The 24427-nt window shown below is 41.2% G+C and overlaps 1 protein-coding gene across 3 annotated transcripts in view; it reads right to left on the bottom strand.

Annotated features, from left to right (window-relative positions):
- ncanb (neurocan b) overlaps positions 1 to 24427 on the bottom strand; it is a 492017-nt gene that overhangs the window by 235017 nt on the left and 232573 nt on the right. For all 3 annotated transcript variants that reach the window (XM_061977842.1, XM_061977841.2, XM_061977843.2), the window contains exons 8-9: positions 22165 to 22911; positions 1507 to 2571 (exon numbers count right to left, since the gene is read on the bottom strand). In XM_061977842.1, the coding sequence (XP_061833826.1) occupies positions 1507 to 2571; positions 22165 to 22911 (1812 nt within the window). The remainder of the gene's footprint in view (positions 1 to 1506; positions 2572 to 22164; positions 22912 to 24427) is intronic.

Below are 24427 nucleotides of genomic sequence, written 5' to 3'. Positions count from 1 at the left end.
AATAAAAATATTGAAAAAAAACCTGAGCACTTGTACTACAGTACAAGGGTTTTCTGGGGCTAAATAGTTTAATTTCAACACATGCCTGATGAAGGGTTAACAAGAGCAGCAATGACCGAAGGATGGATACATGGCAGTAACTCTCAGAAGGCACTGCTCCAAGAAATTCCAATTAAAAACACATTGTGGCTAAGTATTACATTGATGACGCCCTGAGAAATTATTTTAATTTTCTCTGCGCCTTTCCGCCACGATGGTGTGCCCATTAGCTATCAGGAGAAATCAATGGGAACATGCCGTGACAAAACAAGTGTGCAGGGATGCGGCAGTGTTTGTCGGCGGGGCCTCAACAAAAGAGAGGCAATGGAAAAAAAAAAACAATTAGAAAAGGCAAAGAGAGTGCAGTCAATTATGAGTTCCATCTCATGGAAGATTGTGTCGACATTGATTTGCTGGGGCTAAGGATCTTTGTCTCTTCCCCCACAGTTCACCTAATTGCACTCGCGCCGACCCACTAATTACTCCACTAAGACCTGGTAGGTCTCACCTCACTGCGCTGAACTCCCATATTGTCTGGAGTGGGGATAAAGGAAGGACAAGTTATGTTTAGAATGTGTGATTTATGTCGAAGCGGAGAAAACTGCCAGTGAAAGGAGACACACTTTAAAGTTTCCTATCGGTTTGTGGTTGGTAGCAGTTTTGGTTCCGTCCGAGGTTAGGATTTAGGTTTTCCTTTGCCACTGTTGCCTAACTAAAAGGTTGACCTGAATATAGGACAACCCTGAATATAAGACAACAACTCTTATTTTTCAAGGCCTGCTTATTATCCATAGCAGTAAAATAACAACTGGTATTCATCGCTAATACATTTGTTTCGATTCTTTGATGACTGCTTCACCAGTATCCTAAAATTAGCACCATACTCCTCTTCTGTTTGTCACTTGTGTTTGTAAGTCACAGGGAAAAAAAGCTCTGACTTGCTTGATTGAGGGAGACGTTTGTTGCCACCGGTTTACTTGTAATAAAATATCCAAAGGGCAAATGTCTTTTACAGACTTTTATAGTGTTTACATTATTTGTCCAAATAGACATGTACTCAAGAAACAATGTAACACCCAAAGACTGAATTCACTAACCTGGAACCAAACCAGGGATCTTTTTGCTGTAAGGCATCAGTATTACCCACTCATCTACCATTGTGCTCACGCGGAGAACGTTGTTTTGTCGGTAGTGTTTTTCTGCACTAGCAAATGAAAAAAAAAAGTACTATCCTGAAATTAGCAGTCTGGGTGTGGACCCCCTCTCAGCCTAGGTCAGTTGGAATAAGCTCCAGTTGACCTGCTGTTCTAAACATGATAACATTAGAAAATAAATGAATAAATCAGAATCATCACCTTCATGTTGCCTCAGAAAAGCAACAACACAACTGTCTGTGATTCCCACTGAGCAGCATACAATCAAACTAATCACCACAGATTAGATAATGACGACAGCAAGTGAACATACCTGATGAGATGAGCCCAAAAGCCCAGTTGGGGACGAGGATGCCGAAAGGGTTTCTTGCTCCTTTGCTGTCTGTCACCACTGAAGTCTTGTGTTCCTCAGACGTTGGACTCAAGCCTTTGGAAGGTGTCCATTGACTTCCAAAAACAAAGGATTCAGAAACTGCCAACCTGGATTCCATTTCTGTCACAGAATCCTTGAAATTGGACGCAGTGGATGTTAGCTGAATGGTTGGTGATGATACAGTTGAGAAGTTGCCCTCAGCATCGCTCGTTGTCTTCTCCATCCATAAGATAGAAATGGTCGAGTCCTCTGGTCTACTAGTGGCTTCCGTAGTGGCATGGTTGATCTCTTGGGTGTCTTGGGTGGTCACAAGTCCCACTGTGGTGATCTCGGTAGTTGTCAGCACGTCCACCAAAGCTTCGGGTGTGGAAGTGACCACCTTGGCTTCCCCACGGGCGGACTTTCTTCCAGTATCTTTTCTGTTCTTTCTAAAAACAGGTGTGAATCCACCACTCGGGCCATTTTCTCCTTTTCGTAAGGAAGAAGCAGAAGAGAGTTTATCGGTGGGGCGGTGGATATAAAGGATTTCTCCCCTGGCCTCTTCTGCGGTTTCTGTTTTTTGAGGTGACGTGGTTGGTTGTGCCTCAAGCTGCCACTGGGATGAAGCAGCATGTTCAGCCACTGTTCGTAAAGACTGTGTTTCTGGACTGAAACTGACTTTTAGAGCACCAGGAAAACTGGCATCACTGCTTCCCTCAAGTTCCTTTTCCTGATCTGGTCCAGTTTGGACGGTTGTTTGAGAACCTGCCTCATCTACATCACCAGAATAGTTATCTACGGTCTCCTGTGCTGAAGAGTTGGGGAGGGTCATCACCTCAAGGGGTGCCGATTTCACTTCCACAGGCTCCCAAGTGCGGTCCTTGCCAACATGCTCTACATTCGGAGAACCCAGTCTGGCGCGACGTATTGACTTGACAACCCATGACCAACTCTCTTTGGGAGGCCCGGTAGAGTTGGCCCGCTCACTGGAGGTTGATTTGCCATTAGGGGACACCGCAGTGAGCCCTGCGGAGAACAGAAAGTCAGAGTGTTTAATTTGATTGCATTATCGGGGGTTGACTAGGTGTGGGGTGGATTTAATTTCATGGATGTGGAATTGGCAATTAAATCTCAAGACTGGCCTACATGAGCTTCATGGAACATACAGGGAGCACAGTGCTCTGTATGGGAATTGGAGCTCTCACAGTGTATGGCTCTTTTGTGATTTGTAATAGTGGCTTTAATAGATTAATGCCTATAAATGAACCACACCGAAGACCAAAAGCTGAGGCAAAGGTGTCCAGTTCTGAGATCTTATTGTTGACATCCCTCTCTTATACAGTTGTGCTTATAAGTTTACATACCCTGGAAGAATTGATGAGTTTTTCAGAGAATATGAATGATAACACAAAAGTCTTTCTTCCACTCATGGAATGTTTGGATGAAGCTATTTATTGGCAAACAAATGTGTTTACCCTTCTTAAATCTAAATGACAAAAGAAAGTACCCAAATGACCCTGATCCAAAATGTACATATCCCAGGGACTTAGACCGGATAACATGCACAAAAGTTGACACAAACAAGTTTGAATGGCTAATCAAGGTTCCCATCCTCTCCTGTGACCTGTTTGTTTGTAATTAGTGTATGTGTATTAAAGGTCAGTGAGTTTCTGGGCTTCTGACAGACCATTGTATCTTACATCAAGTGCTGCGCAGACATTTTTGGATTCTGAGTCATGGGAAAAGCAAAATAACTGTCAAAGAATCTGCGAGAAAAGGTCATTGAACTGCATAAAAGAGGAAAGAGGTATAACAAGGTATCCAAGGAATTGAGAATGCCAATCAGCAGTGTTCAAATGCTGATTAAGAAGTGGAAAATGAGGGATTCTGTTGAAACCAAACCACGGTCAGGTAGACCAGCAAAGATTTCAGCAACAACTGCCAGGAAAATATTTCGAGATGCAAAGAAAAATCTACAAATAACTGAAATACAGGACTCTCTAAAACATGTGTTGTGGCTATTTCAGGACACGCAATAAGGAGGCACTTGAAGAAAAATGGTCTGCATGGTCGTGTTGCTAGAAGAAAGCAAGTTATGCGCAAATGTCACAACGTATCCCGCTTACATTACGCCAAACAAGCCTCAAAACCTCTGGAACAAAGTAATTTAGAGTGATGAAACCAAAACTGAATGTTTAGGCCACAACCATAAATGCTACATTTGGATAGAACACAATTACTACTGTGAAACACAAAAGTGGATCATTAAATAGCCCGGACGCTGCACATGGGACGTTTTTGGACATTCCTACATGACAATGATCCAAAAACTAAGGCCAAGTCAACCTGTCATTGGCAGAACAGAGTGAAGGTTCTGGAGTGGACATGTCAATCTCCTGACCTCAATATCATTGAGCCACTCTGGGGAGATCTGAAACATGCGTGACAGTGAATTGAATAATTCACTCATATTATGTTCTACATATGATGAATGTTTATGTTCATCTTGGAGAAATCAAACCACCAAGTTTAAGTAAACAGTGGTATTAATAAGATAAGACCCCTTAGTTGGACATTTGTATGCGTACTGGAATTAGCTCTCTCACGAGAAGGAGCAATAAAACCAGGCTTTGAAATGCTAAAGTTATAGCTCTAACCTGGCGGAGGGATTCCTACAAGTTATGGTATACATCTGTTATTTTCACTACACACAAACATCTCATTCTATGGTCAGGTTGTGCTGTCCTAACTTAGAACACACCCAGACAGAGAAAGAAGGAATATATAACTGATGGTTTGGCTTCTCCAGTGGAGGAGTCCTTCATTTTTTTGATCTAGGTTCCTTTGGGTACTGCAGACCTGTATAATGACGCCCGCTTGTAATAAAGCAACTTTTGATTCAGTAAAGCGTCTCCGATGTCCCTTTTGATCCAGCCACACTTCCTGACAGACCGTAGACAGCACGTGCGGCTGGGGAAGATTGTCTCGGACAGTCGAACCACGAACACCGGTACTCCTCAGGGCTGTGTACTCTCCCCCTGGCTCTTCTCCCTGTACACAAACTGCTGCACCACCAGTCACCAGTCCGTAAAACTGCTCAAGTTTGCGGATGACACTACCCTCATCGGGCTCATCTCGGATGGCAATGAGTCCGCCTACAGGAGAGAGGTGGACCGGCTGGAGTTCTGGTGCAGCCACAACAACCTGGAGCTGAACGCCCAGAAAACAGTGGAGATGATCATGGACTTCAGGAAAGTCACAGACCCACCATCCCCCCTCACCCTGATTGACTCTCCCACCCCCGTCTCCATTGTGGACCACCACCAAGACCTCAAGTGGGAGTCGACCATCAGCTCCCTCATCAAGAAGGCCCAGCAGAGAATGTACTTCCTGCGGCAGCTGAGGAAACTTAAGGTGCCGACCGAGATGCTGGTGCAGTCCATCCTGACCTCCTCCATCACCGTGTGGTTCCCCGGCGCCACAGTCCAGGATAAGTATCGCCTGCAGCGCATCGTACGTGCTGCTGAGAAGGTGATTGACTGCAAGCTCCCATCCCTCCAGGACTTGTTCTCCTCCAGGACCAGGAGGTGTGTGGGTCGGATCACAGCTGACTCTTCTCACCCTGGACACACACTATTCTCCCCTCTCCCCTCAGGTAGGAGACTACCGTCCATCCAGACCAACACCTCCCGCCACCTGAACAGTTTTTTCCCTTTGGCCATCAGACACATGAACAATAACTCCTAACAGTAGCTCCCTAGAATTCCTTCTAAGTCTATAACAAGATCTGATAGCTCAGTTACAGCTCTTGTTATTACCAAATCTGTGTTATATGTGTTTTATGTTGCACGATTGCACCAAGAAAAATTCCTAGTTTGTGAACCCGTTAAATGGTTAATCGTTTTGAAAACCCAGAAATGTAGTTAAAATAATACCCTTATAACCCAAAAAATCTAAATAACCCAGCATGTTTTAGTGTGTGGGGTGAGCAGAAAAGAGGAGCTCGGAGGCCTCAGCCGTATTGTATTCTCCGAGGGATGCTCACACTCTGCTACACTTTGAAAAGCTTTAGAGCAGCAAACACAGAGCTTTACGGTAAAACAATGCACAACTCGGCTCATCTAATAAAGACAAATACAATACTACACGCCAGGGATTTAACAATGGAGGCTCAGTAATATAAAAGATTGTACTATAGTGAATATACGCTCACAAGTGCTCTCTGTAGTCCTTAAATGTGCCTGTGTGGAAGATGTAAAACATATTAACTTCTAACCAGGAGACATTTTTCTTGTATATTCTATCTCAATTCACAAGCTGAAACAGTCTCTAACTTTTGCCCCCTTGCTGAAATTCACTCTGTGCCTTTTTTTTTTTTTTCTCTGTTCCAGCGGAGCGACTCGGATTGAGTAAGTCGTTTCAGCACCGCACAGAGATGGAGGTGCGTGCAGGGAAAGGGGACGAGAAGGATGTATTCAAAGTCATTTCACACCTCTCTGTTTCTCTCCTCTTATCCGCCTCGGATGTTTTCTCCCCAAACATCCTCTTTTGCCACGTGGTTGCTCTCGGAAAGCCCCGGCAAGGCGATAAGCAAATGACTTACTGGGCGACAAGCTCCTGTTTATTTGAACCAAGTGCTCTGTAGTAGCTTATCTGCTTGCGGCCTTATAGCAGACAGTCTCTGGTATCAATAATTAATCCTGTCAGCATGTGTGACTCATGGCTGCTTTGTATTTATTTAGGCCAGTGGTGTTATAGAGACGGGGTTTTTTTTTTTTTTGCATCATCATCATCATTGCTCAGCTTGCTGAGCTGTGTTAAGAAGTGTATAAACGTAAAGAAGCAGCACGACCCCACGCACAACAAATTACCTCCAGAGGCAGAACATACACAATTATACTCATGCATGAAATATTAAAATCCAAATGCATTATTCATGAGGTCGACTTTTGCCTAATGCTTAAGTTGAAAGTCTGTGCTTCATTTCCATAGGAGGCAGGCCGATCTAATTGTCCTATGAATAATCCAGAGACCGCATTTACTAACAAAAAAAAAACACCTTCATGAGGATTAATCATTTATGCAACAGGCCATGCTGCTGATTCAATTAGATCATGGTGTCAAACTCTGGCCCGCGGGCCAAATTTGGCCCGCCCTGTAATTTCACTTGGCCCTTGAGGCGATATCAAATTTAACACTAGAGCTGGCCCGCCTCAACCAACGCACGGAGGGGGGGGGGGGGTTGGTGGTAAGGGGTGTATATTGCAGCCCGGAAGAGTCAGGGTTGCATGGGATTCTGGGTATTTGTTTTGTTGTGTTTATGTTGTGTTACTGTTGCAGATGTTCTCCCAAAATATGTTTGTCATTCTTGTTTGGTGTGGATTCACAGTGTGGCGCATATTTCTAACAGTGTTAAAGTTGTTTATACGGCCACTCTCAGTGTGACCCGTATGGCTGTTGGCCAAGTATGCATTGCATTTACATGTGTGTGTGTGTGTGTGCTGAAGTCGCACATATTTGTGATCGGGCCGGTGTATTTTGCAGCCCGGAAGAGTTAGGGCTGCATGGGATTCTGGGTATTTGTTACTGTGCGGATGTTCTCCCAAAATGTGTTTGTCATTCTTGTTTGGTGTGGATTCACAGTGTGGCGCATATTTCTAACAGTGTTAAAGTTGTTTATACGGCCACTCTCAGTGTGACCCGTATAGCTGTTGATCAAGTATGTATGCATTTACATGTGTGTGTGCGTGCTGAAGTCGCACATATTTTGTGATCGGGCCGGTGTATATTGCAACCCGGAAGAGTTAAGGCTGCATGGGATTCTGGGTATTTGTTTTGTTGTGTTATGTTGTGATACTGTGCGGATGTTCTCCCAAAATGTGTTTGTCATTCTTGTTTGGTGTGGATTCACAGTGTGGCGAATATTTCTAACAGTGTTAATGTTACTTATACGGGCACCGTCAGTGTAACCTTTATCGCTGTTGGCCAAGTATGCATTGCATTTACATGTGTGTGTGTGTGCTGAGGTTGCACATATTTTGTGATCGGGCCGGTGTATATTGCAGCCCGGAAGAGTTAAGGCTGCATGGGATTCTGGGTATTTGTTTTGTTGTGTTTAAAAGTTAAAGTTAAAGTACCAATGATTGTCACACACACTAGGTGTGGCGAAATTATTCTCTGCATTTGACCCATCACCCTTGATCACCCCCTGGGAGGTGAGGGGAGCAGTGGGCAGCAGCGGTGGCTGCGCCCGGGTGATTTAACCCTCAATTCCAACCCTTGATGCTGAGTGCCAAGCAGGGAGTTAATGGGTTTCATTTTTATAGTCTTTGGTATGACTCGGCCGGGGTTTGAACTCACAACCTACCAATCTCAGGGCGGACACTCTAACCACTAGGCCACTGAGTTTATGTTGTGTTACTGTGCGGATGTTCTCCCAAAATATTTTTGTCATTCTTGTTCGGTGTGGATTCGCAGTGTGGCGCATATTTCTAACAGTGTTAGTTATTTATACGGGCACCGTCAGTGTAACCTCTATAGCTGTTGGCCAAGTATGCAGGGCATTTACATGTGTGTGTGCGTGCTGAAGTCGCACATATTTTGTGATCGGGCCGGTGTATATTGCAGCCCGGAAGAGTTAGGGCTGCATGGGATTCTGGGTATTTGTTTTGTTGTGTTTAAAAGTTAAAGTTAAAGTACCAATGATTGTCACACACACACTAGGTGTGGCAAAATTATTCTCTGCATTTGCCCCATCACCCTTGATCACCCCCTGGGAGGTGAGGGGAGCAGTGGGCAGCAGCGGTGGCCGCGCCCGGGAATCATTTTTGGTGATTTAACCCCCAATTCCAACCTTTGATGCTGAGTGCCAATCAGGGAGGTGTAATAAGTCCCATTTTTATAGTCTTTGGTATGACTCGGCCGGTGTTTGAACTCACAACCTACCGATCTCAGGGCGGACACTCTAACCACTGGGCCACTGAGTTTATGTTGTGTTACTGTGCGGATATTCTCCCAAAATGTGTTTGTCATTCTTGTTTGGTGTGGATTCACAGTGTGGCGCATATTTCTAACAGTGTTAAAGTTGTTTATATGGCCACTCTCAGTGTGACCCGTATGGCTGTTGATCAAGTATGTATTGCATTTACATGTGTGTGTGCGTGCTGAAGTCGCACATATTTTGTGATCGGGTCGGTGTATATTGCAGCCCGGAAGAGTTACGGCTGCATGGGATTCTGGGTATTTGTTTTGTTGTGTTTATGTTGTGTTACTGTGCGGATGTTCTCCCAAAATGTGTTTGTCATTCTTGTTTGGTGTGGATTCACAGTGTGGCACATATTTCTAACAGTGTTAAAGTTGTTTATACGGCCACTCTCAGTGTGACCCGTATGGCTGTTGATCAAGTATTTATGCATTTACATGTGTGTGTGCGTGCTGAAGTCGCACATATTTTGTGATCGGGCCGGTGTATATTGCAGCCCGGAAGAGTTAAGGCTGCATGGGATTCTTGGAATTTGTTTTGTTGTGTTTGAAAGTTAAAGTTAAAGTACCAATGATTGTCACACACACACTAGGTGTGGCAAAATTATTCTCTGCATTTGACCCATCAACCTTGATCACCCCTTGGGAGGTGAGGGGAGCAGTGGGCAGCAGCGGTGGCCTTCCCCGGGAATAATTTTTGGTGATTTAACCCCCAATTCCAACCCTTGATGCTGAGTGCCAAGCAGGGAGTTAATGGGTTCCATTTTTATAGTCTTTGGTGTGACTCGGCCGGGGTTTGAACTCACAACCTACCGATCTCAGGGCGGACACTCTAACCACTAGGCCACTGAGTTTGTTGTGTTACTGTGCGGATGTTCTCCTAAAATGTGTTTGTCATTCTTGTTTGGTGTGGATTCACAGTGTGGCGCATATTTCTAACAGTGTTAAAGTTATTTATACGGGCACCGTCAGTGTAACCTGTATAGCTGTTGGCCAAGTATGCGTTGCATTTACATGTGTGTGTGCGTGCTGAAGTCGCACATATTTTGTGATCGGGCCGGTGTATTTTGCAGCCCGGAAGAGTTAAGGCTGCATGGGATTCTGGGTATTTGTTTTGTTGTGTTTAAAAGTTAAAGTTAAAGTACCAATGATTGTCACACACACACTAGGTGTGGCAAAATTATTCTCTGCATTTGACCCATCACCCTTGATCACCCCCTGGGGTGATCAAGGGTATCGCTGTTGGCCAAGTGGTATCGCTGTTGGCCAAGTGTGGAAAAAGTTAATGTTGATATTTACCTCAGAAGGCTGCAAATAGAAAAGAGGCATTACATTTTTATTTAAATTGTATTTGATATGCCATTGATATTTTTTTTTAAATTATTATTGTTATTTGAAACTCGATTTTTCATGTCACTATAAAGTTATATAAGCCTTGCTTGTTCAATATTCAATGCAAAACTTGTTTGGGTCCCTATTAAAAGGTTGATTTGTTCAACTTTGGCCCGCGGCTTTGTTCAGTTTTAAATTTTGGCCCACTCTGTATTTGAGTTTGACACCCTTGAATTAGATGATCAAACATACACGTATGCATAAGTGCTGTGTATTGTATATATTGTACGTACAAATTTGAGCGGCTTTTTAGTGTGTTTCTTGACAATAGCCAAAGACTGTAAGAAGTTGTACTGCTATAGTTACAAATAAAAAAATATTCACCTACAAAGACACATACCTAGTACATACACTATATTGCCAAAAGTATTTGGCCACCCATCCAAATGATCAGAATTATGGTGTGGGGTTGTTTTTCAGGAGCTGGACTTGGCCCCTTAGTTCCAGTGAAAGGAACTTTGAATGCTCCAGGATACCAAAAAATTTTTTGGACAATTCCATGCTCCCAACCTTGTGGGAACAGTTTGGAGCGAGTGGGGTGTGGAATAACTTCACTGGCCTGCACAGAGTCCTGACCTGAACCTGATAGAACACCTTTGTGATAAATTAGAACGGAGACTGAGAGCCAGGCCTTCTCCACCAACATCAGTGTGTGACCTTACCCAATACGTTTTTGGAAGAATGGTGGAAAATTCCGATAAACGAACTCCGCAACCTTGTGGACAGCCTTCCCAGAAGAGTTGAAGCTGTAATAGCTGCAAAAAGGTGGACTGACATCATATTGAACCCTATGGGTTAGGAGTGGGATGGCACTTCAAGTTCATATGTGAATCAAGGCAGGTGGCCAAATACTTTTGGCAATATAGTGTAAGTCCACAAGTACACAGATCATACAAAAACTCTGCAGTTTGCTGTGTGCTTTGGTGGTTTGTCAAGAAAATTGTGTTTTGGTGTCGATTTTTCTATTTCAATTTGTGTGCTAAATTTTTATTTTTATTTTGATGATGTCAGTCTTACATTCACAAAGTATAAACAATGTGGTACCTCAACCTAAGCGTTTTTTTTATACAAAAGCTGGTTTTATCACCTAAGTGTTACAGCGTACTTGAAGTTGCAAATAAAAAAAGTGGGTTACAATTAGTGTTGTCCCAATACCAATATTTTGGTACCGGTACCAAAATTATTTTGGTACTTTTCTAAATAAAGGGGACCACAAAAAATGGCATTATTGGCTTTATTTTAACAAAAAAATAAATGTTACATTAAACATATGTTTCTTATTGCAAGTTTGTCCTTAAATAAAATAGTGAACATACAAGACAACTTGTCTTTTATTAGTAAGTAAGCAAACAAAGGCTCCTAATTTAGCTGCTGACATATGCAGTAACATATTGTGTCATTTTCCATTCTATTATTTTGTCGAAATTGGTCGAAAATTAATTATTAATCTACTTGTTCATTTACTGTTAATATCTGCTTACTTTCCCTTTTAACATGTTCTATCTACGCTTCTGTTAAAATGTAATACTCATTTATTCTTCTGTTGTTTGATACTTTACATTAGTTTTGGATGATACCACAAATTTGGGTATGAATCCGATACCAAGTAGTTACAGGATCATACATTGGTCATATTCAAAGTCCTCATGTGTCCAGGGACATATTTCCTGACTTTATAAACATAATAAACATTTTAAAAAAACGAAAAAAGATGGTGTGATGCCAACAAATGTCGACGTGATCATAATAGTATCGACAAGATACGCTCCTTCACTTGGTATCATTACAGTGGATGTCAGGTGTAGATCCACCCATGGTGTTTGTTTACATTGTGACGCCGGTGACCTACGGTGTGTAGTGAAGCATGTTTAGCTATTCCTCGTCCTGCAGGGATGATACTTGTAAGAAACATACTTTATTTGTCGCCATGGAGGCGAGGATTACCGTAGTGATTTAGAATTAGCTAAAACACTGCCGACTGGGGCTGGACTTTAGCCGTTTGCTAGCTAGTCATGTCTTAAAGCACCTATTCCTGAGGGCGTTTCAGTGTTATAACTTCACCTTTATCGTTAGTTTTTAAGTCAAAATGCGTCCGTTCTCCCTTTTCTGTCTACACACTGTGTCTGCTTGTAAGTACTCAGTGATTGTGCGCTGCCGAACATCTCCTCTGCTCGTAAAACCAGCAATGTCACGACATGACGGCGATGGAGGCGCGGGGGGGTGGTGGACCGGTACTTTTTAGAGGCGGTATAGTACCGAATATGATTAATTAGTATTGCGGTACTATGCCAATACCGGTATACCGTACAACCCTAGTTACAAGCATCCCTGCCGTTATTTGGTTCGAGAGAACGCCAAGATTGTGCAAAGCAGTAATCAGAGCAAAGGGTGGCTATTTTGAAGAAACTAGAATATAAAACATGTTTTCAGTGTTTGCACCTTTTTTTTGTTAAGTACATAACTCCACATGACTATTTACATTGTAGATTGTCACTGAAGGCATCAAAACTATGAACGAACACATGTGGATTTATGTACTTAACAAAAAAAGGTGAAATAACTGAAAACTTGTTTTGTATTCTAGTTTCTTCAAAATAGCCACCTTTTGTTCTGATTACTGCTTTGCACACACTTGGCATTCTCTCGGTGAGCTTCAAGCACACCTGTGAGGTGAAAACCATTCCAGGTGACTACCTCTTGAAGCTCATCGAGAAAATGCCAAGAGTGTGCAAAAAAGTAATCAGAGCAAAGGGTGGCTATTTTGAAGAAACTAGAACATAAAACATGTTTTCAGATATTTTTACCGTTTTTTGTTAAGTACATAACTCCGCATGTGTTCATTCATAGTTGTGATGCCTTCAGTGACAATCTGCAATGTAAATAGTCATGAAAATAAAGAAAACACATTGAATGAGAAGGTGTGACCAAACTTTGGGCCTTGTAGCTGTAAAAAATGTGTACATAACTTAAAAAATACCTCTCGCTCTGAAAATGTAAAAATAGAGATACAAGCATCATGTAATAAAAAATCTGACAAGCTGATAATATTAATGAAAAAAACATATATTTGTCTTTAAATATATACTGAAGATTCAGAATTTTGATAATTTGTATTATATATTACAAATTACACCCCAACACTATTTTACAAACATAATGAATAATCATGATTAACAATCATGATTTCAATATTGATAAAAATAATCTTAATTATTATTTTGCCCATACCCGTGCAGTCAAATGTGTAAGACTTGACCTCATATATTGATACTATTTCTATCTATATGGACAAAAAGTTGTTAATGCTTGTGCCTCACAATAAGAAAGTCCTGGGTTCGATTCCTGGGTCTTTCTGCGTGGAGTTTGCATATTCTCTCAATGACTGCTTGGGTTCCCGCCAGGTACTCCGGCTTCCTCCCACCTCCAAAGACATACATTTAGGGATAGGTTGATTGGCAACACTATATTGGTCCGAGTGTGTGAATGTGAGTTTCAATGTTGTCTGTCTATCTGTGTTGGCCCTGTGATGAGGTGACGACTTGTCCAGGGTGTACCCCCCAGAACACCCCCCAAAAAAATTAAATAAATAAAATTACTGTAAGGGAGTCTGTAATCAATACAATAGTGCAGTGGAAATTGATATAGTAAGAAAATGTGTGTAAATTCTTATATCTATGTAATTGAAGTGAAATTAATTATATTTATATAGCGCTTTTTTCTAGTTTTTACGCTTGGGTCGCCTGTTTATGCACGGGTCGTTCTCCCAAGATGCAGCAGGAACTCTGGAGGCAAGGTGCAGGTAAGAATATGATTTGTTGTCCATAAATCACGAAAAATACAAAAATACAAGCTCGAAACAAAAGAAATGCGTGCCGATCGCACGGGAAGCAAAGGGACTAGCTAGCGCGAAAGCTTAGCATATAAACAGGAATCCAGAATCATTGAAGCAGGGAATCATCAAAAGTAACGTGTTGCGTGGAAGCAAATAAGAAAGCCAGACAGTGTGTGGCAAAAAACAAGAATAAGTAGCTCTCTGAGTAGTGCCCGGGTGCAGGTGAGCGTCCCGAAAACTAATCAGAGGTTAGGTGAAGACAATCTGCAGTCATGGTAACTAAAACACAAACCCAAGGGGGCTCAAAACAGGAACTGAGGGAGTCAAAAACTAAAACTAATGGCTTTACATAAAACATAAAAAAATGAAGCCGATATTGACAATAAAAAGTTGTTTTTGCAATTGTTGGATATGAATTTAAACTATAATCAACCATGCATCACTATAACTCTTGTCTCAAAGTAGGTGTACTGTCACCACCTGTCACACTAAGCCATGACTTAAGTAACGCTTTTTGGTGTTTTCCTGTGTCTAGTGTTTTAGTCCTTATCTTGCACTCCTATTTTAGTGGCTATTCCTGTTTTGTTGGTATTTTCCTGTAGCAATTTCATGTCTTCCTTTGATCGATATTCCCCGCACCTGCTTTGTTTTAGCAATCAAGTCTTTGATTAAGTTGTGCGGACGCTATCCTTCTTTGCGGGGACATTGTTGATTGCGATGTCATGTTCGGATGTACTTTGTGGACGCCATCTCTGCTCCACACGCCGTAAGTCTTTGCTGTCGTCCAGCATTCTGTTTTCGTTTCCTTTGCAGCCAGTTCAGTTTTAGTTTAATTTTGCATAGTCATGCCTAAGCCTTTTCTTAGCGGCACTAGCCTTTTTGTTTATTTTTGGTTTAAGTATTAGATGCCTTTTTACCTTACCCTGTCTCCCGCTGTCGCCTGCATATTGTGATCGCGACAAAACATCGTCGTCGTTACCGACATCTACAAAGCAATTAGCTACCTGCTGCCACCTACTGATATGGAAGAGTATTACATGGTTACTCTAGACCAGGGGTCACCAACGCGGTGCCCGCGGGCACCAGGTCGCCCGTAAGGACCAGATGAGTCGCCCGCAGGCTTGTTAAAAAAATAGCGATAATAGAATAGTGAGCTGCCTCTATTTTTTAAATTGTATTTATTTACTAGCAAGCTGGTCTCGCTTGGCTCGCCATTTTTAATTCTAAGAGAGACAAAACTCAAATGGAATTTGAAAATCCAAGAAAATATTTTTAAAGACTTGGTCTTCAATTGTTTAAATACATTCATTTATTTTTTACTTTGCTTCTTATAACTTTCAGAAAGACAATTTTAGAGAAAAAATACAACCTTAAAAATGATTTTAGGATTTTTAAAACACATATACCTTTTTACCTTTTAAATTCCTTCCTCTTCTTTCCTGACAATTTAAATCAATTTATTTTTTTTATTGTAAAGAATAATAAATACATTTTAATTAAATTCTTCATTTTAGCTTCTGTTTTTTTGACGAAGAATATTTGTGAAATATTTCTTCAAATTTATTATGATTAAAATTAAAAAAAAATATTCAGCAAATCTAGAAAATCTGTAGAATCAAATTTAAATCTTATTTCAAAGTCTTGAAATTCTTTTAAAATTTTTGTTCTGGAAAATCTAGAAGAAATAATGATTTGTCTTTGTTAGAAATATAGCTTGGTCCAATTTGTTATATATTCTAACAAAGTGCAGATTGGATTTTAACCTATTTAAAACATGTCATCACAATTCTAAAATTAATCTTAATCAGAAAAAATTACTAATGATTTCGGTTGAATTTTGAATTTTAAAGAGTCGAAATTGAAGATAAACTAAGTTTCAAAATTTAATTTTCATTTTTTTCGTGTTTTCTCCTCTTTTAAACCGTTCAATTAAGTGTTTTTTTCATCATTTCTTCTCTACAAAAAAACCTCCCGTAAAAGGAAAAAAAATGTACGACGGAATGATGATCAGTGTTTCCACAAAGATAAATATCATGAATTATTAATAATAACAGAGTTCAAGGTAAATTGAGCAAATTGGCTATTTCTGGCAATTTATTTAAGTGTGTATCAAACTGGTAGCTCTTCGCATTAATCAGTACCCAAGAAGTAGCTCTTGGTTTCAAAAAGGTTGGTGACCCCTGCTCTAGACAGTACAGACACTCAACAATGGCACATTATTTGCGGATTAAAATTACTGGTACACCAGACTGTATTTCACGGTGAAAAACATTGCAGTAGACCACTCACACTTCACAAGACAGCAGCTACATCTACCCAAGGGATTCAATACTATAGACATGAAACTTGGATCTACTTTAGAGTAGTCAGTGTGCAGCTTGCACAGCAGCACTGATTTACTCCCCACTCAAAGTGACTGAGCACACAGCCATTGCGACATAAATATAAAAAATGCCCGTGCCTCCACTTCACAGTGTGCCAGCTCGATAAGAGAAACCTCCCCGGGTCGGGCGGACGCAATATTAAATTGGGAGCGGAGGCTGACAATGCGAGAGACAAGGCGGACAGATGAAAAAGAGAGAGAGACGTGAGAAGGCCACCTCAACCCATCTGCAGATATGACATTTAATAAAAAAAGGGAGGAGTAGACGTTATTGCAGGGCTGTGTGAATCATGTCAGGAGCATCTACACTGAGTGTCAGCACTTGCACCCACCCAACACACAAACACACACACACACACACACACACACACACACACTCACACACACACACACACACGCAGGAGGAAAGTATAGTGATGCAACTGTGCGTTTTTTTGATGGACATTTCAATGCAGAACTTGTTTCAATTCTTCATCACGTTGCACTTGCAGTGTTGTACTAAGTCAGTGGTTCTTAACCTGGGTTGGATCGAACCCTAGTGGTTCGGTGAGTCGGTCTCAGGGGTTCGGCGAAGATCAAGACACACCCGACTGTAAATAAAAACTTTTCCCTATCACCATAACAATATTCCCTTTAATTTTCCATCTGATTTGCAGGTGTGTAAATGTTAGAATAATTATGTATAAGTTATCACACAACTCTTATGCTTAAAGGCTGTTGCTTTAGTTATTATCAATTGTGCTGAAGTTGTACTTTTCTATCTTTCAAAGGCACAACTTGTAATCTTGCTTTGCGAGTTGTCTCGTGTCAGCAGTTTGTTTCCAGACCCTGCCTGCTGACAGCCAAGGACGGACAGAGAGTACCTCAACGCAGACAAAACAGAGACAGGGCGTAATTACGAGCGTCAGCACATTTCCATTCTGAATAATCATGTATTGTGTCTAATGGGGCTGCTTGCATTACCACTACCTTCAGAAGCAGCCTCAGTGATGTTAACTACTGACCTCCCGAATAAATAGAGGAGCACGTGGGGCTGTACCTTAGAGCGGAGGGGAAACTGTAACTGAGTGTACAGACCAATACGTCTCTCCTCATGAGTAAAATTCAACTCTACTTGATTCCTTCTTCTTGTCTTGTGTAATAGATAGTTCGGTGTTTGAACCTGACAGTAATTTGTTGTGAGTTCATGCACTGTGTTGGTTTTGTTCTTGGAACAAGGTGATGTTCATGCACGGTTCATTTTGTGCACCAGTATAAAAACATATAACTTTGTCTTGAATTAAAAAAAATATACATATGTATTAATATTTTTCTCTAAAGAAGGGTTCGGTGAATGCGCATTTGAAACTGGTGGGGTTCGGTATCTCCAACAAGGTTAAGAACCACCTAAGTGAAGTCATCAGGCACATTCAGTCTTTAAACTTATGCTGAGTATTTTTTTTTCCTTTTTTTAATAATATGTATATATTCATTTGATATGGAAATCATAACACAGGTACTGAAAAAAAAGGCACTTTTTGTTGTTGTTGTTCCCTCCCCCTAAACATTTTTAAAAAAGAAATACAATAGAATAAAATTACAAAAATAAAAATATATATATAATAATTAGGGATGTCCGATAATATCGGACTGCCGATATTATCGACCGATAAATGCTTTATAATGTGACATCGAAAATGATCGGTATGGGTTTCAAAAAGTACAATTTATGATTTTTTTAAACGCCGCTGTGTACACGGACGTAGGGAGAAGTACAGAGCACCAATAAACCTTAAAGGAACTGCCTTTGCATGCCGGCCCAATCACATAATACCTACGGCTTTTCACACACACAAGTGAATGCAACGCAGACTTGGTCAACAGCCATACACGTCACACGGAGGGTGGCCGTATAAACAACTTAAACACTGTTACAAATATGCGCCACACTGTGAACCCACACCAAACAAGAATGACAAACATATTTCGGGAGAACATGCGCACCGTAACACAACATAAACACAACAGAACTAATACCCAGAACCCCTTGCAGCACTCACTCGTCCGGGATGCTACAATATACACCCCCCGCTACCTCCCCCACCACACAAGTGAATGCAGCCCATACTTGGTCAACAGCCATACACGTCAAACTGAGGGTGGCCGTATAAACAACTTTAACACTGTTACAAATATGCGCCACACTGTGAACCCACACCAAACAAGAATGACAAACACATTTCGAGAGAACATCCGCACCGTAACACAACATAAACACAACAGAACAAATACCCAGAACCCCTTGCAGCACTAACTCTTCCGGGATGCTACATTATACACCCCCCCACCTCAACCCCGCCCCCCTCAATCTCCTCATGCTCTCTCAGGGAGAGCATGTCCCAAATTCCAAGCTGCTGTTTTGAGGCATGTTAAAAAAAATAATGCACTTTGTGACTTCAATAATAAATATGGCAGTGCCATGTTGGCATTTTTTTCCATAACTTGAGTTGATTTATTTTGGAAAACCTCGTTACATTGTTTAATGCATCCAGCGGGGCATCACAACAAAATTGGGCATAATAATGTGTTTAATACCACGACTGTATATATCGGTATCGGTTGATATCGGAATTAATTAAGAGTTGGACAATATCGGAATATTGGATATCGGCAAAAAAGCCATTATCGGACATCTCTAATAGTAATAAAAGTAAAATAATAGCACCCCCTTCCACCCTCCCAAAAGATGGATGAAAAATATATTTTTTTGTTTTAGTATGTTTTTTGTTTGAGGACAAACATGACACAAACCTTCCAAATTGTTAAAAAGCCCACTGTTAATGTTTGTGTGTATGCTTCACTGATGAGAGTATTTGGTGAACATCGTTTTGTCCTACTAATTTCGGTGGTTCTTGATCTCACCATAGCGTGGATATGACGCAACAGTTTTTTTTACATGTAAAATCTTCCACTCTTTTGTCTCATTTTGTCCACCAAACGTTTTATGCTGTGCGTGAATGCACAAAAGTGAACTTTGTTGATGTTATTGACTTGTGATAGTAGGCTTGTATAGCTAATATAGACACTTACGTCATGTGTTGCCTTCATTATAACACTTATATAAGACTTTTACAGTAATTTTGATAGTAGGCTAATATAGCTCATATAGTCACGTACATCATGTGTTGCCTTCATTATAACATGTACAGTATATAAGACTTTTAAAGTCATTTTGACAGTAGGCAAGTATAGCTAATATAAACACTTACATCATGTGTTGCCTTCATTATAACATGTAAAGTATATAAGACTTTTAAAGTCATTTTGACAGTAGGCAAGTATAGCTAATATAAACACTTACATCATGTGTTGCCTTCATTATAAGACTTATTTACGGCTTTTCATTTTTTGCGGCTCCAGACAGATTTGTTTTTTGTATTTTTGGTCCAATATGGCTCTTTCAACGTTTTGGGTTGCCGAGCCCTGGCTTTGAGTAAGTACCTCTGCGGGCTCTGTTAAGCGTAGGTTCTGCCCGAGTATGCTTGGGCCTTCTAAGTGTGTTATATTATTGTCACATCAATATTGGTTGACTTGTTATAAATGATAATAAATGGGTTGTACTTGTATAGCGCTTTTCTACCTTCAAGGTACTCAAAGCGATTTGACACTACTTCCACATTTACCCATTCACACACACATTCACACACTGATGGAGGGAGCTGCCATGCAAGGCGCTAACCAGCACCCATCAGGAGCAAGGGTGAAGTGTCTTGCTCAGGACACAACGGACATGACGAGGTTGGTACTAGGTGGGGATTGAACCAGGGACCGTCGGGTTGCGCACGGCCACTCTTCCACTGCGCCACGCCGTCCCGTTTTGACACTTAGAAGTGTATTGCTATTTACACAATTGACTGTGGGTGTACAAAGCCAATAAAATGCCATTTTATAATATAATTTAGACCAAGGGTGTCAAACTCATTTTAGATCGGGGGCCACATGGAGAAAAATCTACTCTCAAGTGGGCTGGACTGGTAAAATCCTGGCACGATAACTTAAAAATAAAGACAACTTCAGATTGTTTTCTTTGTTTAAAAATAGAACAAGCACATTCTGAAAATCTACAAATCTGTTAATATTGTTGTTGTTTTTTATACTTAGATGTTGCGGTTAATAGTATTCTCTCTTTATTTGTCGTTATTTATACTTTTTGAATAAATTATATGATATTGTTAATCAGTCAACTCATTGGTGTTAATTTTCAATCTATTAAGAAAAAAAATATATTTACAGTATGTTATTTATGTAGTTTGCTAATTTCCCTCGAGTGGTGCACTAACATCACGGGGTTTATTTTTTGTACATATGTAGCATCAGCTACAAAGATACAAATAATTGCTATTAGGACATCCAGTGGACACATTTAGAACAGCAGTTTCTTTCATTCAAAAAATTTCGGCTCATTTTGTTACTTAGCGAAGTCATCCCGCGGTCCGGATGAAACCTGTTCGAACAGGGTTCACACCCTTGATTTAGACTCTGACAATGTAAGCAAAATAACACGAAATCCAATGTGTTGAACTACAACAGACGTAGTAAGACACGCACCAGCTTTAAAGGCCTACTGAAACCCACTACTACCGACCACGCAGTCTGATAGTTTATACATCAATGATGAAATCTTAACATTGCAACACATGCCAATACGGCCGGGTTAGCTTACTAAAGTGCAATTTTAAATTTTGCGCGAAATATCCTGCTGAAAACGTCTCGGTATGATGACGTCTGCGCGTGACGTCACGGATTGTAGAGGACATTTTGGGACAGCATGGTGGCCAGTTATTAAGTCGTCTGTTTCATCGCAAAATTCCACAGTATTCTGGACATCTGTGTTGGTGAATCTTTTGCAATTTGTTCAATAAACAATGGAGACAGCAAAGAAGAAAGCTGTAGGTGGGAAGCGGTGTATTGCGGCAGGTGTTGTGCCGAATAACGCACCCCCGCCGTAGAATGCACCCCCTGACTGTTGTGCCGGATAACACAGCCGGTGTTTCATTGTTTACATTCCCAGAAGATGACAGTCAAGCTTTACCATTGGCCTGTGGAGAACTGGGACAACAGAGACCCTTACCAGGAGTACTTTGAGTTGAATGCGCAGACGCGGTACCGTGAGTACGCATGCAGCTGCGGCTTCCAAACATTTGATCGCTTGCCCGTACGTGCGTGCCGCTATGTGCATGTCACGTACGTAGCTTTGGGGACTTTGGGGAAATATATGTGCTGTATGAACTTTGGGGAGGTGAACAGTGCTTTGGGCTGTGGGATTGAGTGTGTTGTGCAGGTGTTTGAGTTGTATTGGCGGGTTATATGGACGGGAGGGGGGAGGTGTTTGTTATGCGGGATTAATTTGTGGCATATTAAATATAAGCCTGGTTGTGTTGTGGCTAATAGAGTATATATATGTCTTGTGTTTATTTACTGTTTTAGTCATTCCCAGCTGAATATCAGGTCCCACCCGCCTCTCACAGCATCTTCCCTATCTGAATCGCTCCCACTGCCCTCTAGTCCTTCACTCTCACTTTCCTCATCCACAAATCATTCATCCTCTCTCAAATTAATGGGGAAATCGTCGCTTTCTCGGTCCGAATCGCTCTCGCTGCTGGTGGCCATGATTGCAAACAATGTGCAGATGTGAGGAGCTCCACAACCTGTGACGTCATGCGCACATCGTCTGCTACTTCCGGTAGAGGCGAGGCTTTTTTATCAGCGACCAAAAGTTGCGAACTTTATCGTCGATGTTCTCTACTAAATCCTTTCAGCAAAAATATGGCAATCTCGCGAAATGATCAAGTATGACACATAGAATGGACCTGCTATCCCCGTTTAAATAAGAAAATCGCATTTCAGTAGGCCTTTAAAATCCGGATATGATATTCTCAAATTTGGACTAAAACAATTCAAGTGTGCCCCAGATCTATTTTATCTTGAGCAATAGGTCAACTGAGCACAAAAAGAGAGTAGAGGGAATTAAATTAAAATCTCTAACCATTACCTGTTGATTTTTCTTGGGCTTGGTCATCCTTGGTTGTCAGAGTGGTGGGGTGACTTTGCCCTGTGTTTGGAACTGCAGGCACTAATCGAATGAGCGACACCACCTCTTTCTCCTGCTCAGACAGACCTTCTTCAGGACTCGGTAATCCACTGGTGAGAGGCTTGGGGGCAAAGGCAGCCATAATGGTGTTGCCACTGCTGCCCTTGCTTTTTGTATGGTTCCTGCTGGGTGTTTCCTCCAGCATCCCCTCACCTCCAAGCACTGGGGGTTCCTTTCCAGCCTGGCCGTCCGCGTCTTCACCGCCAGACCAGTACTTAAAGGGCTTTATCAGGGTGTTGACAAAGTCAGCCAGAGCATTTTTGCCGGTTGAAGTGTCTAAGTAAGTACTGTCTTCTTCCTCATGGGCAGAACCTCCTTGGCTCTCCAGGCTCTCCAGGCCGGACACAGCCGGGGCGTTGCTGCCTTTTGTGTCGTCAAACTCCTCCTGGGTGGATCTGCTGGTTTTGACACCCTCATGTTTGTCACCCCAACCTTGCTCGGGCCTCAAGTGGATGACAATATGCTCATCGGAGATCTCGGAGGAGTTGCTGACTTGTGCTTTGTCTGAACCCGCCAGGCGAGCCCAAGTCTTAGAGAAAGGGGGACTTGGCTCAGGGTCGGTGACTGTGGAGTCGGAGGCAGATGCTGGTATGGTGGTTCGGATTAAAGCAAGCGACTCTGCAGCTTGGAAGTCTGCTGGTTGGTGGGCTGCAACAGACAAGACATTTTATTTAAGGCAAGAGTACTAGTTCAAATTGCTTAATCGGGTCTTTCATTTAATATATATTATTTTTTTGTCAACAGACATTTTTTTTTACCTAACAGGACCAATGGGGGGTGAAAAAAACTCCAACCATCATACCTAATCTGACCCAAAGTGAACATAAAAGCAAAGAGTACAAGGGTAATATATTATATATTTTTGTTATAATATATTTACATTTTAATCGTTTGTTATATATATATATATATATATATATACATATATATATAAATATATATATATATAAATATATATATATATATATATATATATATATATATATATATACATATATATAATTATATATTGTGTATATATACAGTACAGGCCAAAAGTCTGGACACACCTTCTCATTTCAATGTTTTCTTTATTTTCATGACTACCGTATTTTTCGGAGTATAAGTCGCACCGGAGTATAAGTCGCACAGGCCGAAAATGCATAATAAAGAAGAAAAAAAACATATATAAGTCGCACTGGAGTATAAGTCGCATTTTTTGGTGACATTTATTTGATAAAATCCAACACCAAGAATAGACATTTAAAAGGTAATTTAAAATAGATAAAGAATAGTGAACAGGCTGAATAAGTGTACGTTACATGACGCATAAATAACCAACTGAGAACGTGCCTGGTATGTTAACGTAACATACAGGTAAAAGCCAGTAAATTAGGATATTTTGAAAAACTTGATTTATTTCAGTAATTGCATTCAAAAGGTGTAACTTGTACATTATATTTATTCATTGCACACAGACTGATGCATTCAAATGTTTATTTCATTTAATTTTGATGATTTGAAGTGGCAACAAATGAAAATCCAAAATTCCGTGTGTCACAAAATTAGAATATTACTTAAGGCTAATACAAAAAAGGGATTTTTAGAAATGTTGGCCAACTGAAAAGTATGAAAATGAAAAATATGAGCATGTACAATACTCAATACTTGGTTGGAGCTCCTTTTGCCTCAATTACTGCGTTAATGCGGCGTGGCATGGAGTCGATGAGTTTCTGGCACTGCTCAGGTGTTATGAGAGCCCAGGTTGCTCTGATAGTGGCCTTCAACTCTTCTGCGTTTTTGGGTCTGGCATTCTGCATCTTCCTTTTCACAATACCCCACAGATTTTCTATGGGGCTAAGGTCAGGGGAGTTGGCGGGCCAATTTAGAACAGAAATACCATGGTCCGTAAACCAGGCACGGGTAGATTTTGCGCTGTGTGCAGGCGCCAAGTCCTGTTGGAACTTGAAATCTCCATCTCCATAGAGCAGGTCAGCAGCAGGAAGCATGAAGTGCTCTAAAACTTGCTGGTAGACAGCTGCGTTGACCCTGGATCTCAGGAAACAGAGTGGACCGACACCAGCAGATGACATGGCACCCCAAACCATCACCCAACCATGCAAATTTTGCATTTCCTTTGGAAATCGAGGTCCCAGAGTCTGGAGGAAGACAGGAGAGGCACAGG

Source organism: Nerophis lumbriciformis, linkage group LG18 (assembly GCF_033978685.3).
Source record: "Nerophis lumbriciformis linkage group LG18, RoL_Nlum_v2.1, whole genome shotgun sequence".
NCBI classification, from domain to species: Eukaryota; Metazoa; Chordata; class Actinopteri; order Syngnathiformes; family Syngnathidae; genus Nerophis; species Nerophis lumbriciformis.
Note: the sequence above shows the minus strand (reverse complement) of the source record. Positions and strands in the feature narration are given on the sequence as shown.